This window comes from Penicillium coprophilum, assembly GCF_028826855.1.
Source record: "Penicillium coprophilum strain IBT 35676 chromosome Unknown utg000002l_segment0_segment1, whole genome shotgun sequence".
NCBI lineage: Eukaryota > Fungi > Ascomycota > Eurotiomycetes > Eurotiales > Aspergillaceae > Penicillium > Penicillium coprophilum.
The window spans coordinates 2,674,388-2,688,536 of record NW_026622722.1 but is presented as its reverse complement, the minus strand read 5'-3'; the positions used below and the strand labels follow the sequence as shown (position 1 = coordinate 2,688,536).

At 46.3% G+C, this 14,149-nt stretch overlaps 6 protein-coding genes across 6 annotated transcripts; 5 read left to right on the top strand and 1 right to left on the bottom strand.

The window, feature by feature from the left end:
• Positions 1–1,963: 1,963 nt before the first annotated feature.
• Positions 1,964–3,359, top strand: N7500_003077 (uncharacterized protein; the record flags this gene model as incomplete). The annotated part of the gene is made up of 2 exons (XM_056674223.1): positions 1,964–2,100; positions 2,156–3,359. 2 exons carry the CDS (start codon positions 1,964–1,966, stop codon positions 3,357–3,359), a joined length of 1,341 nt encoding a protein of 446 aa, XP_056534748.1.
• Positions 3,360–4,437: 1,078 nt separating this feature from the next.
• N7500_003076 (uncharacterized protein) lies at positions 4,438–5,939 on the top strand (the record flags this gene model as incomplete). The annotated part of the gene is made up of 4 exons (XM_056674222.1): positions 4,438–4,596; positions 4,646–4,919; positions 4,983–5,338; positions 5,409–5,939. 4 exons carry the CDS (start codon positions 4,438–4,440, stop codon positions 5,937–5,939), a joined length of 1,320 nt encoding a protein of 439 aa, XP_056534747.1.
• Positions 5,940–6,889: 950 nt separating this feature from the next.
• On the top strand, positions 6,890–8,340 carry N7500_003075 (uncharacterized protein; the record flags this gene model as incomplete). Its single annotated transcript, XM_056674221.1, has 2 exons — positions 6,890–7,277; positions 7,406–8,340. The coding sequence occupies 2 exons, from the start codon at positions 6,890–6,892 to the stop codon at positions 8,338–8,340; spliced, it is 1,323 nt and encodes a 440-aa protein (XP_056534746.1).
• A 597-nt stretch (positions 8,341–8,937) lies between these two features.
• Positions 8,938–10,941, top strand: N7500_003074 (uncharacterized protein; the record flags this gene model as incomplete). The annotated part of the gene is made up of 1 exon (XM_056674220.1): positions 8,938–10,941. The coding sequence occupies one exon, from the start codon at positions 8,938–8,940 to the stop codon at positions 10,939–10,941; it is 2,004 nt and encodes a 667-aa protein (XP_056534745.1).
• A 583-nt stretch (positions 10,942–11,524) lies between these two features.
• N7500_003073 (Zn(II)2Cys6 transcription factor domain-containing protein) lies at positions 11,525–12,985 on the top strand (the record flags this gene model as incomplete). The annotated part of the gene is made up of 1 exon (XM_056674219.1): positions 11,525–12,985. One exon carries the CDS (start codon positions 11,525–11,527, stop codon positions 12,983–12,985), a length of 1,461 nt encoding a protein of 486 aa, XP_056534744.1.
• A 79-nt stretch (positions 12,986–13,064) lies between these two features.
• Positions 13,065–14,017, bottom strand: N7500_003072 (Short-chain dehydrogenase/reductase SDR; the record flags this gene model as incomplete). The annotated part of the gene is made up of 3 exons (XM_056674218.1): positions 13,065–13,414; positions 13,476–13,931; positions 13,987–14,017. 3 exons carry the CDS (start codon positions 14,015–14,017, stop codon positions 13,065–13,067), a joined length of 837 nt encoding a protein of 278 aa, XP_056534743.1.
• Positions 14,018–14,149: the final 132 nt, after the last annotated feature.

Genomic DNA, 14,149 nt, shown 5'->3' with positions numbered 1-14,149 from the left:
ACTCCGTAAGGTGCCTCTTCACCAATGTCTTCATTGCTATAGGTATATATTCCTACGGCATATACAGGCCTAAATCTGATTCTCCACTTTGATATTACTTGTAATTTGATGTTACCTTATATCGATTATAGTAATTCAGGTGTTCTCATTTATACCGGTCTCAAATAAAGTGAAAACCAGATATATTCCGGCTTAATTCCACAAAATCAGGCATTTGACCTTTGGATAACTTAAATGTTGCCGGACAATATTATCCAACGAGAGGGTCATGAACAGATGGCACATTTGATCGCCCGTAAGCAGCAGTCACGACTAACATCATACTTCACACCAAGGAAAATTCCACCTATTTCGTGCCACTAAAGACTATATTCGCTATGGAGGAGTGGCTAAAATTCTGTTACTTCACGCGGTCAAATTTCCTGAACAAGAAATGACTTGATATATTTTCTCGATGCACTCCCGAAGACTGTATGTTCCATCAAATTGAGTTTTCTCGGAATTCTTGATGGCGATATGCATAGCTTGCTCACTGATATACGTGATAAATCATGCTGGAGTCAGCGCGACAACGTATCAAGACCCAAACTCATTATTGATACAGCAGGCGGGATGCACCGGGCATGATTAGGCATCTGGCTGGACAGCGAGCTACATGAAGTTCTTTATGGAAATGGACCGAATCCTTTTCATGCCAAGTATAGCAACTTATTAGATAACGCGGGAATTTGTCGGGACACATTTGAGCCGGAGCATGATAGGCCCACAGTGGATCTTTTGACTCTAGTCTGGATGGTGTACGGAATACCTACCATAAAACAGAACCCTTCGCTGACATATTTAAATTGCCCAAATGAGAAAGCAGCTAGACGGTACAAGAGAATTATGGAAGTCATGAACCGATGGATGGAGACCGTTCTGCCTCAGGCAGCCATCATTTGTCAAATACAATGGTATCCTGAAATGTATGGGTCCAATCAATGGTGTTAAAATCTCTGTATTGCAGTATCCGTTTTCCTAGCAATTTATATGGATAGCGGATTACTAATTTAAAATTACTGCACAACCTGGATTAATTAAATCCCCGGTATGCCGGTCTGTATGCTCCGACATCATTACGCTAGATGCGCCTCTCCTTGCTGTTCATCACACTATCACATTGTGATTTTGACCGACAATCAGTTTATAGGAGGTAGTTTTGGACAGAATTGCATCGTAAAAAAATAATTTAATTTTGACTCCTCGTACTAAAACGAGCAATGCATTCGCTTTAGAGTGAGAACAGAAACGGCCCTGGATATCTAGGGCTCGGCCCGGCAGATAATTGTTTTCGGGAAGCAGATGTATCGCGGTCCGTTTGGCATCTCGACTCTAAGAAAGTGACGAATTAGATTGACGGCCTCAAGGTGGTCTTACGCATCTTTCAATATAGGGATACATGGCTTACTAGGTACATGAAGCGGTGTGCATTTATTTACAGCCAAACTTAAACAACCCCCTTGTCTTATTCAAGTTGGTAGTTTCGATATATCGGATAGATCAACATATTGATTACGTCGCAGTATTTTAGCCTATCAAGGTACTCCGTACTCTGTACTGCACTCTGGGTCCCCCCACCTATCATTTAAACTTGGAATATACACTACGATAATTATAATTTCATACCTCTAGCTTCATACCTTTAGCTTCGCTATTCTAAGTATGAGTGGCTGGTCCCGGGGCGCTATCTGGTGCGATCATACCCCGTACAGCTACATGCCTGCATGCACCCCAAATCGGTGTTGCCGCCATCGGGCTTCTAGCCACAAGGTCCACTAACCAGATTATCTAAACCTGCTCTATAATATGTCCCTAGATTCATCAAAGCCCGCGGTGTAAAGGTTAAAGTATGATATCCACCCTCTCATCCTGCATTTTTCCATCTCACCCATGAAGGCGCGCATTGGAAATCGCAAGATTCATCATGATATGGGACTACTATAACGGAAAAACTATATTCGTTACCGGGGGTACAGGCTTTATTGGAACTGCCCTTCTTTGTCGGCTTTTGAGTCAGTCATCACCGAGACGAGTATATGTGCTATGTCGGGGTGGCTCCGAGTAAGTGACGAAGTATACACAAGTCAAGATAAGACTTACTGACTCAAAATATCAGTAAAGCGAAAGCAAAATGGTCCATGATACTTCCTCCCTCTGCCGCAAATATCCTCACCGAAAACGAGCGGTTGACTATTCTTGACGGCGAACTGGGAAATACTGCGACAATGAGTTTATCGGAAGAAACAATACAAATGCTGAAACGGACAGTACACATCGTATTCCACGCTGCATCATCAGTCCAACTACATAGTTCCCTGCGAGAATTAGCATATACGGTGCTGGCACCAAGCATATGTCTCACTCAATATGCCCTCAAATTCCCCAACCTCGAGCGCTACGTATTTTTCTCCACCGCATACGCCAACGCCCACCTATGGAAGACCCATGAATCAAGTGACGTGTCAGTCGACGAGAGGATATATCCCCTCGGCAGGGAAGAGGAAGATTATTATAAAATCGCACTTGAGGCATGGAGCGCAGTACAGAAAGCCGGTTCGTCGGACGAATACGACGCCCATGATTTCCCATGGCCATATGCATACGCAAAACATCTAGCCGAAAGACTAGTCTTGCAGAAGGCAGTTGAGCGTAACAGAATGGATAAAGTCTTGATCATCAGACCCTCCGTCCTCGGACCAGCCGATAAATTCCCATATCCCGGTTTCGCGACCTCAGACGGAGCCCCTTCGACAGCATGTGCAGCGGCATATATCTTACATTCAGGTCGTCGAATTAAGCTCTCAACGCGATGCGAAAACCCAGATCAAGAATCTACGATCGATGAGGTCCCGGTTGATGTAGTGGTGGATCGAACATTGGTCCATGTGGCCCTGGGGACGAGTGGGTGCGTCCATGCAGTTAGTGGGGAGCAGGGCCGGTTGTCGACCGAGGAATGGTGGCGAGCATGCAAGAAGGAGAGACGGCTGCCCTGGAATGCGAAACCCTCTTGGTCTGACGAGGGCTGGCATTCTCCTCATCTTCACCCAATGGCTCGGCGGTTCAAGATTGTTGGGACGTCTTTTGCATTCTCTCAGGAACGAACGATTAAGGCCGTAGAGAAGCTAGGAGCCGGAGAAAGAGAAAGTCTGCGATTGTTTGCTGATCGCTCAAAGCCTTACTCTCTGCTTCTGAGACGGCACCATATCTATCAGCAGGCTGTGCAGGTGGCTAAGATGAAGAAGTGGCCTATGTGGTCTGTTAGACTGCTTTGTCGGAAGGGAAAGCCGGTAGCGTACCTAGCTGAGAATGTAAAAACTTGAACATGAGAGTGCAATGGTCGTGTGCGGAGCACACGCAGCCCACCTAGGGTAGAACTTTATATCCTATTTTCCACTTCAATGCAAACATCAAATGTAGCTCAATATCCGAGGGGTGCGATATCTTGGTATCCACGTCAAGACATGGTGAACCGGGGCAGTGTTGCTGGTCTACTAACCTGGATAATACTCTCTGCTGACCCACGCCTAATGCCGGTGTGCGACAGCAAAGTACAATGGGGTATTAGATCGCAAAAGAAAGCTGGAAATGATTTCTCCTCCCGATCGACTTTTCTGTCCAGAGCTTTTAGCGTTAGCTTTATTGAGGTCTCGTTTAACTTCTTACATCACTGATCATGTTGGATGTCCTGTGGTCAGCTCTTCAACTGGAAGACTGCTGCGAAATGCGCTTACTGATCAAGCCATCTACGCGGCGAATATGGTGGACTGTGTCTCTATAATTCACTTGATAATAAATCAATAAAGACCATCGATGTCGCATATTGCCAAACTGTTCTTGTATTGTCTTCCTCGTGGGAGTATCTTGTGTGAATGACTGGTTAGTTATCACAAGTATAAGGGCTCGACATCATACCTGATTTTAGAACAAGCTAAAATTCATGCTTCACAGTCAAGTAGGGACTTCAATTGAGATTTCCATAAATGTCGGCAAGTAACAAGTGATTGGTGCAGAGCCATCCACCAGCACATCTTCGATACCCTCTAATGACACTGCTACAGGCTCTGGCAATTGTGAGTGACAAGTAGCTTATGTGAGACCAAATGTATCATAGAACATTCCAAAACTGGTCTCTACCGGGGTAGGATTCCTCGTCGTGGATATCAAGGAGCTCATTCGCGGAGAACTATAAGACGCGCATTCCGGAGGGCAATTATGTGGGGAGATACATTAAATTTGTGATAAACATACAAATGTAAACATACTTATTGCCGTGATGGCCTCATCTTGTCCCTATCGATCATGAATATAACTTCCTAGTTGATTTTGAAGTTCAGTTTTGCATCTCGTCTCATCTTGCTATATTTTGGAAGGGTCTAATTGTCTTTTACTGCTGTCAAAATGATGAAGACAAGTCCACTCGATATGGGCTATGCCCGACCTCTCGAGTTTACTCTTTCAGTTGTCGTGAGAACCAATCCCAGCCCGCTCGACTTTCAATTTGCCGCCGATACCCTCCTTTTGCAATGGCCTGTGCTGAACTTGCGAATGAATCCGTTGGTAGGTACTTGCTAACATCAATACCTGTGCCAAGTCTCACATTACACAGAAAACGAAATTTTCAGACCCAAAAAACCTCTGTGATCTGGCGGAAGTGTGGGAAGGGAAAACCGTTCAACAAAAACTCAGCGAGATTCTCCAAGTTTCCCCCGAACAGGATTGTCCACAGCTGATCGACTCCGAGGCACTCGATCGGGCGTTAAATTTTGGGTATCGATTCTCGCATGCATGGAAGCAGCGAGTCTTCTCTATAAGAACGGTGTTCTTGACCGATGCCTGCATCATTGGGTTCAAGTTTCTGCAGCCCCTTTGTGACGCAAATGGTGGGTATAGTCTCAGGAATTAGAAAAGCGGCGAACCCAGTAGAGCTAATAATGTGATCATAGGCGCCTTTCGAATAGTTCAGGCTTATTGCACCCTCCTAAGGGGAGGCAAAATTACCCACACCCTCCATGACCGGCCACCATTGTCACTGAAATTCGAAGTACTCGAAAAATGCGCTGAGATGATTGACGCTCATCAGATTGCAGACTTGCACAAGTATTCAATGCGTTGCACTTGGGCAGCTGGAATCGGAGCTCTCGCAAAGCAGATTGTGCGCAATGTATGCTACCCTTCTGCGAGACGGATTAGCAAGAGCTTCTTGATCCCCCGAGAGAAAATTCAGAGCTGGTTAGAGGAAGCCAAAAGTAAGAATGCCAACGCAACCGAATATGACCTATTGTTAGCCTATATTTACAAGGTCAGTAATGCCGCCTTTCATTTGCTTAACCCAAAATCGAACATATTCACTAATAGATTACCCTACACAGGCTTCTTTACACCCACCTACCCCCCACAGCTTCGGCCTAGTTATTGATATTTCAAAACAACTGCAGTCCGAGACAAAACTCTCCAATTCCTGGTACGTGATGCCGGTGCCAGATCCAATGCCTACAAGCGAATATACCTCTCCTTCATTGGTTCGACTCGCGACATACATTCGGCGTGCGGTTGATGAGGCAAAGCAGCCAAAATGCATTGAGGAGATTGTTGAGCAGCACAAGAGCCTGAAGAAGAGTCCCATGGTGCCAAGATTATATGGCAGCAGAGCGGCTCAACCACGCATTGCTTCTTGGAAAAACCTGCCGCTTTATGATCTGGATATCCAAGGTGAAACCCCGCTCTTTGTACAGGGGGGTGTTGACTATTGTGGACTTCTGCGTGAGACTAAAAGTCACTTGGATGACTTGTTGGTGACGTGCAAAGCACGGAGCCGGGATGGGGAGGATGGTGGTTATTGGGTTCATGGGAGACTGCCTGAATCTGTTTGGAGGCGCATGGCAGATAATCTAAACTGCTAAGGTTGAGTTAATTTCTTTTTTTCTGCACGGCTGGACCGGGTCTTCATTATCGTATTATAAAGTATATCTTTAATTCAAACGAGGTGGTAATCCGACGTTCTGGAGGAAATCCATGTCAAACTACTTGGCTTATCGCACGGCCAAACTTCTGGAGCATCTTGATCTCACATGTCTCTCTATATAGGTACCTTCTATAGAACCGGAATATGTGAACTTTCTGTGGTTCAACCCTTTCGTTACTCATATTTCTCAGCCGAAAGATTCAACATCTAGGAGATACTTTGGTATGAAGTTTGAAGCTGTTTTATGATTAAAAAAGAAGTCAAGTGTTTTTTCAACTATTTGATATTGTTCCTATATCAAAGTAGAGTAATGGAGACTGTACTCTGAAGGACCCTCCTTCACTATACCATGGAGCACACATTTTCATATTAGGCAATCCCCGAGCAATAAAATCCTGATAACATGCATTCTGGCGCGTTATTTCTCTCCTATCTATATGAATATTCTAGCCGAGCAACAATTTGAAGAAATCCAGATCGTAAGTACCTTTTGTATGGCACCCCTATACAAATGGTACGTGTAGTATCAAGAAATTTACATTAGACCACTTTAGGCATGAGACCCGCGTTCGCAAGTCGGGCCGTGCGTCGGATCGAGTACCTGCATGTCTGACGTGGCACTCGTACTCGCTACCTACATGAGACACAGGAGACCAGACTTCCATCCGCACCGGCTGAAAAGGTATCAAGTCATTTTCAAGTTACTCTGTACACCTTGAAGACATAAGCCTGAATTCGTGCTGTCAAACTTTCGTTTCAAAAGATATGGGGAAATCTTACCGTGATTATGTGACAGCTGTGGCTCACCAAAACCCGAGCCTTAAAACACTCTGTGAATTTCTTCACCAATCTCGCACGGCGTGCAACAGCATGGTAAGATATGCCGAGATGGGGAAAACCGATGGTATAGGTCAATCCCAGGAAATCAGCACCAATGGACTAGTGGCCTTGGTCAATTCTGGACTCAGCAAGAATATTTTGGCTGTGGTAGAAAATATTCACCCCACAGATATAGAGACTCTTGGTTCATATTTTGACATCGATCCGTTTTTCTTCTGTGGCCATATCGCATCTTCATACGAAGATATTGAAAAAACTCATTCCCCACCGCTATTAGCTCTGCCACCATCTCGGCTTATCTCTCGGGCATTTGTCAACATTCACTACCAAAAGGTGCTTGACTTAGGCGACGAGTCCGTCTTGGGCCCCACGTCATACCATCTCGCCTTATCGGCGAACGTTCCTAGGAGAGTCAGACGCCTTCCCGTTTTATCTGGTAGATCGATTGGTCTCCTTCAGGCATGCAGCTCTTTGATAAAGAAAGAGCTAACAGGTGACTTTTGGATATGTAAGACAATCCCAGGTGGACAAGCATATAAGGATAGCCTCTGATCAATAAGCCAGGCATACTTCTTGTGGACCCTGCCTCTGATATCGTGGTACATCCAGGATGCAGTGATTCACAGACTCTAGGGTCCAGAATCACCCAAATTCCACGTCGGATTGGAGTCGAAGCTTTCTGTGATCCGCCAACATATGCTAAACTCCTAGCCTCAAATGCAGCGAGCTCAAATTTCCAGGCTCTTAACCCGAACGACAACCTCCTAAGCTTCTTCCACGTCTTACCTCCCGGATGGAAAGCAGGAAACCCCAGCATGTTATCCCTTGCTTACTACCCAATCCAGGTAGTAATACAAGAGTGGATGCTATATGGGTTGCTGATGGGGCGTTATATCAAGTACTATGAGTACTCTTTCAAAACCGTGCCATCGCGGTTAGAGCAGTTTGAAAAGCACGATATCATAGACCTTCATAGATGGCGGCGCCGGAGCCTGCAGAGTCTTCACAAGTTACAGATAATGAGACTTTTGGTCGAACACTGGATCCCAAAAGTTGAAGATTCCAAGCAGAACGAGGCAATGACAACAAAACCCATCACGCATGGAGAATCGTCAACTTGGAATCTGCTAATAGCAGATATCAAGTACTGTGAAGATCAAATTGTGCAGCATTCTCGCTCCCTCGAGGCAATGAACCCCATTATTACCTCGCTGGTGCAACTCATGGACTCCCACAAGTCGATCTCGCAGGCGGAGGATGTCCGGCGTTTGACGTACATTGCCATGGCTTTTATTCCCTTGACGTTCATAACCGGGATCTTTAGTATGAACGAGTCATATGGCCCTGGGAGTGACCGCTTCTGGGTATACTGGGCGGTCGCCCTGCCAACCGCGGCGTTCATTATGGGGATATTAGCGTTAGATGGTAGATTTGCTGCCCTGGTCGTATTGTGCGCAAAAATACGAAAGAGAGTAGTAGGACCATCCAACCCAGTTTAAAAAACTGTTGACGCTAATATGTACACTTTGGATATGCATATATTGATATATTGAGGGTGGAGTTGGGTGGTTTCATACTTGTGATATGTCATACCTTTTCGCATATATGAAAGTCTAGAAAAACTGATCGTTTCTTTCTCTTCGTAAATCCCCGGTTTATCTTCACCCCCCCATGCAGACAGATGTTGTTTACTGACCTATTACAACAAAGATTAGACATGGAAGACATCCGACACTTTGGTTTATAGCTTATACTGAAGACCAATGAATTGTTTTCGGCCCCGAGGGGTGTGGAGTGGGAAGTGGTCCTTACAAGATTGAAATGATTTCTGGTCAATTCCTTGTCAGAGATCTGAAGGATGCGAAGGTACATGGAATGCACGGACCTACATAGGTGGGGAAGTGGTATCTTTTCGCATTTCATTGCTTTTTACGCGAGTTGACAGCCTGTCTTGCATGGGCGGGGAGTCCCCTGTAGATATGCCATAGATATTTCGTCCCCCTCTTACCCAAACCTCTAAACATACATTGGGTGGTGAAGAGAGAATCCTAAGCAATCTTTGTCTTCCGGCAGAGGCTGGGCCCTACAAACCGATCATGGATTATACTATGGAGGATACTCAAGATACAATCGACGACTTGGAATGGCTTCGTAGAGCATTCAGCGCCAGGACAGACACTATGACACTTTTTACGACCGAGGTCCAAAAAATCTGTTCTGCGGCCCTCGATGCGTCAAATATCCGCCACGCTCCGATCACGTCGAGGGTCAAGTCATGGGAGTCCGCCCATGGTAGCCTTTTGCGCAGACAGCACGAAAGAATTCTAATCCAGCGCTTAAAATCTCTCGTGGAATCTAAAGGTCGAAGGTGGGAAGAGTATGCACGCGAAACAGGGCTCAGTTTGAATAGTCAAGACACAAAGCTTCCCGATGGTTCAGAAGACATGCTCGCCACTTTACATGACTTCAGCGGCGTTCGAATATCACTTTATTTTCCAGGAGACCTTGAGAAAGTTGCTGCTGTTCTGGAACAGCGGTTTGATATCGTTCGTCGAACAGACAAAGGTCATAGGTCTGGAATTGATGTTCAGAGCCTGGAAGAACGCTTTCGCTCACTCGAGGATCCTAAAAACACCAATCAGTCTACACTACATTCAAAGAGGCCTCAACAATCAATACGAACCTTTACTGGATACAAGGCAACCCATTTTGTAGTAAGATTGCGAGATGAATATCTTGCCGACATAAACAAGTTTGGTTGGATGGACGTTGTCGGTGAGATTCAGGTTGGAACGCTGGTCATGCATGTATGGTCTGAGATCGAGCACGACATGATTTACAAACCACTTGATTCTCAGGGCGCAGAAGTGTCGGAAGACGAGAAACGCATATTAGATGTCATCAACGGTATCGTTCTGACAGGCGAGGCCGCGCTACGACAACTCGAGGTTAGCACGGCTAAGCGTCTCAACAAACGAGCAGAAGATGACGAAATCATGGCGAGCAGTCACTACGAGCTCGCGACCTGGGTTGAGAAGTATTTTGAAACCCCTGGAAAATCCCTCGAAGGTGTGGGATCAGAATGGGGACCATTAGAAAAGGTGTTTACCATTTTGAAGGCGGCGGGTAGACGCAAACACATTGAAGTCACACAGTTGATTGACTATGCGGCTCGAAAAACGTCAAGCCGCCGTCAACTACCAGAAGAGATGATTTGGGGATTGTGCGAAATACAAGCTGTCGACTCGAAGTGGGATAAACCAAATACATCCACCAGCCCCGCTAGCATCGCCAAAGAGGCTCGCCTCTGTGCGCTGCACCTGGTGCATAGTATCAATCTCGCGATGTACCTTGATGTTGTTGAAGAATTTCTTGGCTTGGCCCCGTTACCATGTCAGGTGTCTTTTTCATCATTCCTCGACATTCTACACCCAGGCCAACCCCAGTACAGTAGTATTGGAACTGCTTTTAATATCATCAAATGCTGCAGGGCAGTCATTGACTATCAGTTCAGTTCTACGCTGGCTAAAGTAGCCACACAACTGCCGACAATTAACGAGGTAGGAAGCTTTACTGAGTCAGGCGTTCCTCGTACACCCCCAGTTCCAGGCATTCTCACCCGCCTGTTCCCTGTTGAGCAGGATGCGGAGGAGGGAAAGAAGCTCGACGATACAGGTGAACTGTATCATGTGCTTGACTTGATTGATTTATACGTATCCTCTGAGGGCCAGAGTGATAAAGCTGTCATATGGGATCTTCTCACTGCACAACCGTTGAATGCGGAGAGCAAAAATCAGAACAGGGATCGCTTTTTCGTCCCCGCTCAAAACCCCGGGGACATGCCATTTGGTCGTTGGAGGCTGGCCCACACTGTGCAGGTGAATATTGAGAAGATAAATTCGAACGACGTCTCGCAAGAAACCGATCCGAACCAGATGAGATTGAAGACTCCAGATGGTGTGCTCAGACTTGCATATCACCTATACCCAAGGGAACAATGGGAAGATGTGGGCAAGGCGTTGTATGTGATCAAGGGGTTGAGACATATTTCACGGAAAAGACTTCGACAAGAGAATGATCAACTTGCTGTCACTCAGTAGACTGGATTTTGTTTCTTTTAGAGTAGCGCGTCTGGAGCGTTTTTTGAACCAGGGCTGATTTGATCGAGGGTTATTAGCGCAACCACAGTATATAGATCTCGTCTGGAGCTCTAAACTGTCGATTATGGAAGGCGTGTCTCTATCCTTTGTTACAAACTATACCTTCAATTTATAGGCGAAGAATCTCACAGACTTGCACAGAAAGGATGACATAAGTTGTCAATTAAGACCCCGGCCTGGCACACTTAGAGCTTCAGCATTTTTTTCAGGCAGAAAGAGAAGGATACATTAGTCTCATTTGTATATATTGAATGCCTTGAGCAACGCGCTCAGAATTAATCACAAAACCAAGTAACGCCACATACTAGATATCAAAGATGTATAATGACCGAATATACGAACGATCACAAGCTAAAATGGCAACGTTAGGTCCCCGCACGCTTGCACACAATAGTCAAGTCCACCCGACCTTATCGGCGCAATTCCGTTGACTTGATTCTCCGACCTCTTCTTTTTGAACCCGATGAGATTGCTTGACAAGTGGTATGCATTTCAACTGTGTTGAGCTGAATAGCTTCAAAATATGACCTTGCACGCCCCGAAACGAGCCTGTGATCAATGTCACACATTGAAAGAAAAGTGCCGACGCCTAAGTGCAACATCCTCGTGCGAGCGATGTGACCGCTTGAATCAATGCTGCAAGACAATACGAAACCTTGCCAGACCCGGACGGAGGCCACGCGTTACAAGAAAGCTATCCTATAATCTTCCACCCTCCAGCTGCAGCTCAGTCATACGAAATGCAAAGACACTCGACCTATCTTCTTCCCAAAACACATCCTATCCTCACTTCTACCTCCCCTTCGACGAAGGTCTATCCAGCAACCCATCCCTATTTCCCGAATTAGACCAGTGGGAAAGACATTTCCTGAATTTGATGAAAGACATCGTCGCACCATCCCCACTGGACAAATATCTAATTGGACCGAGTTTCCACGAGTCGCACCACCGTCTGTTTGTGCAGAACCTACTCCGACCCGCTCCCACACCTATATTAAAAGACGCCACACTCGCTTGTACCGCCGTGCTTCTCGGAGACCAATATGCGCAATACACCACGACAAGCGCGGAAGTTGGGCATCGACGAGCTGCATTGGCTGTGTCAGGACTGCGGTCATTGAGAATCTCCGAAGAGCAGGATCTGGTGACTGCGCTCGTAGTTGGTGTGTCCATGGTGACTTTTGCTATGCATGTTGCCGATGGCCAGCCATTTCTTATATCGCACTACACATTGAACCTTGTCAAGCCGGTTTATCAAACTATCTTAGCCATGAACCCTGGTAACATGGACTTTTTGATGTGCCTGGTTAGCACGGAGACTTTTGAGTGTCTGCTGAGGTCTGAGCTGCCGACTATCCGCATCGGTGAACATGATCGCTGCAATGTTGTTGATCGGTACCTTGGGGTTAGCTCGTCAATCTTTGCTCATTTGTATGATATATGTGGGGCAAGTCATTTGATGAAAGTGACCGGTGGGCGAATGGATATGAAGATGGTTGAGCGACTGAAAGCGATACAAGATTCGCTAGAGCAATGGCAACCCCCCCCCCCACCGGAAATTATTGAAAGATTCACTCAATTGGAGATTGTTGGTATGCTCGCTCAGGCCGAGGTTCTCCGTCTTGCGGCTTTGCTTATTGTACATCGGATACGCCATCCCTTTGGAAAACGTCACAAGGAAGCATTGCAGCTATCCAGCACTATTACCGCGAAGATCGATATGGTCTTGCAATCAATAGGGCGCCCGATACCATGCGCATCGCTTCCCTATATGGTTGCATGCTTTGAGGTCACGAGGACTGAAGCGCGAGCCGCAGTCGTTGACAAGATTCCCGAAGTCGTGACTTTCTCCAGAGAATTGCAGCTTCAAGTAAGACGCTCCTTGTCATTGGCATGGGATGCGATGGATAGTGGGGTCCATATCTACTGGTTTGAAATATGTGATTATATACGCAAGACATCTTGCACACGAACACACATATAATGGTCTAGTCTAGAAACTTTTATACTATTCCAGCATTTCGATATGAAGCAGTCGTATCATCTGACGCGACCCTCACAACTTATTCATGCCCCATCATTGCAGCCCATGTGATTCGGGTTTGCTCGTCATAGATCCCGGGCTTTTCAATGAAAAGGAAGTTCTCTCCTGAAACGTGAATAGCCCGGGAATGCATCTCCTCACCAGCCACGCGCATCCCTTTGGCGTCTACCATATCCCCACCAGACAATAGCTGTGATATTATACCAGTCACAACGTCCATAGGGATAAATGTTTCCCGTGGGAAGACCGACGTAAACGCTTCAACGGAAAAAAGAGGCGTTTCGACAACACCAGGGCACAAAGCGTTGATCCGGACTCCCTCTTCCCAAAGTCGCTCTCCGACAGAGCGAGTGAATCCAACGAGCGCATCTAGACATCGATTAGCCATGCCTTGGGTGAGATTCGTTCAATTTGTTTATTTCCAACACACGTTTAGTACTAGAGTACACCGGGGTTAGCATGCAGGGGTACAGTCCCCCAATACTCGATGTGAGTATCAAGTTTCTATGCCCTTTCGTTGACTTCGGAGAGCGACGAAAATAATGCATCGCGAGATAACTGGTATACAAAGCGCCGTTCACGTTGATATCGACAATGTCGAAACCCGGATCAGGCGGGATGCCGGTCTCACATTTGGCGAAGAAATCAGTGTCCCCTGCTCTTCCGGCGTTCGCGAAAACAAAGTCTATCCGACCAGCGGCATTGAAAATCTGGTCAAATACAGCGGCTAGCTGTTGGTAATTGCGCACGTCGACTTGATAGAAGGCGACATTTGAGAGGGATGCCGCTGCTTCTTGACCTCGCTTCTGATTGCTTCCAATAATGTTGACCTGCCAACTATCGGTCAGACTCAGGTCCTTGGCAACTGCCAGGCCGATTCCACTGGCTGTTATTCGAGCTTTGGTCAATGGATAGTCCGGGGATTGTGGAGAATTACATACTGCCGCCGGTGATAAGAGCGACCTTGGTCATGTCGGATTTGCGGATATTTTTAAAGAACTTCGGTGAAATGTTTTTGTGGGTGACTTCTTTGGTCAATCTTGTGGCTGAGCGCTAATCGTTAGATCGGATGCATGTAAAGCATCGCTTTTCTTGATTGGAAGG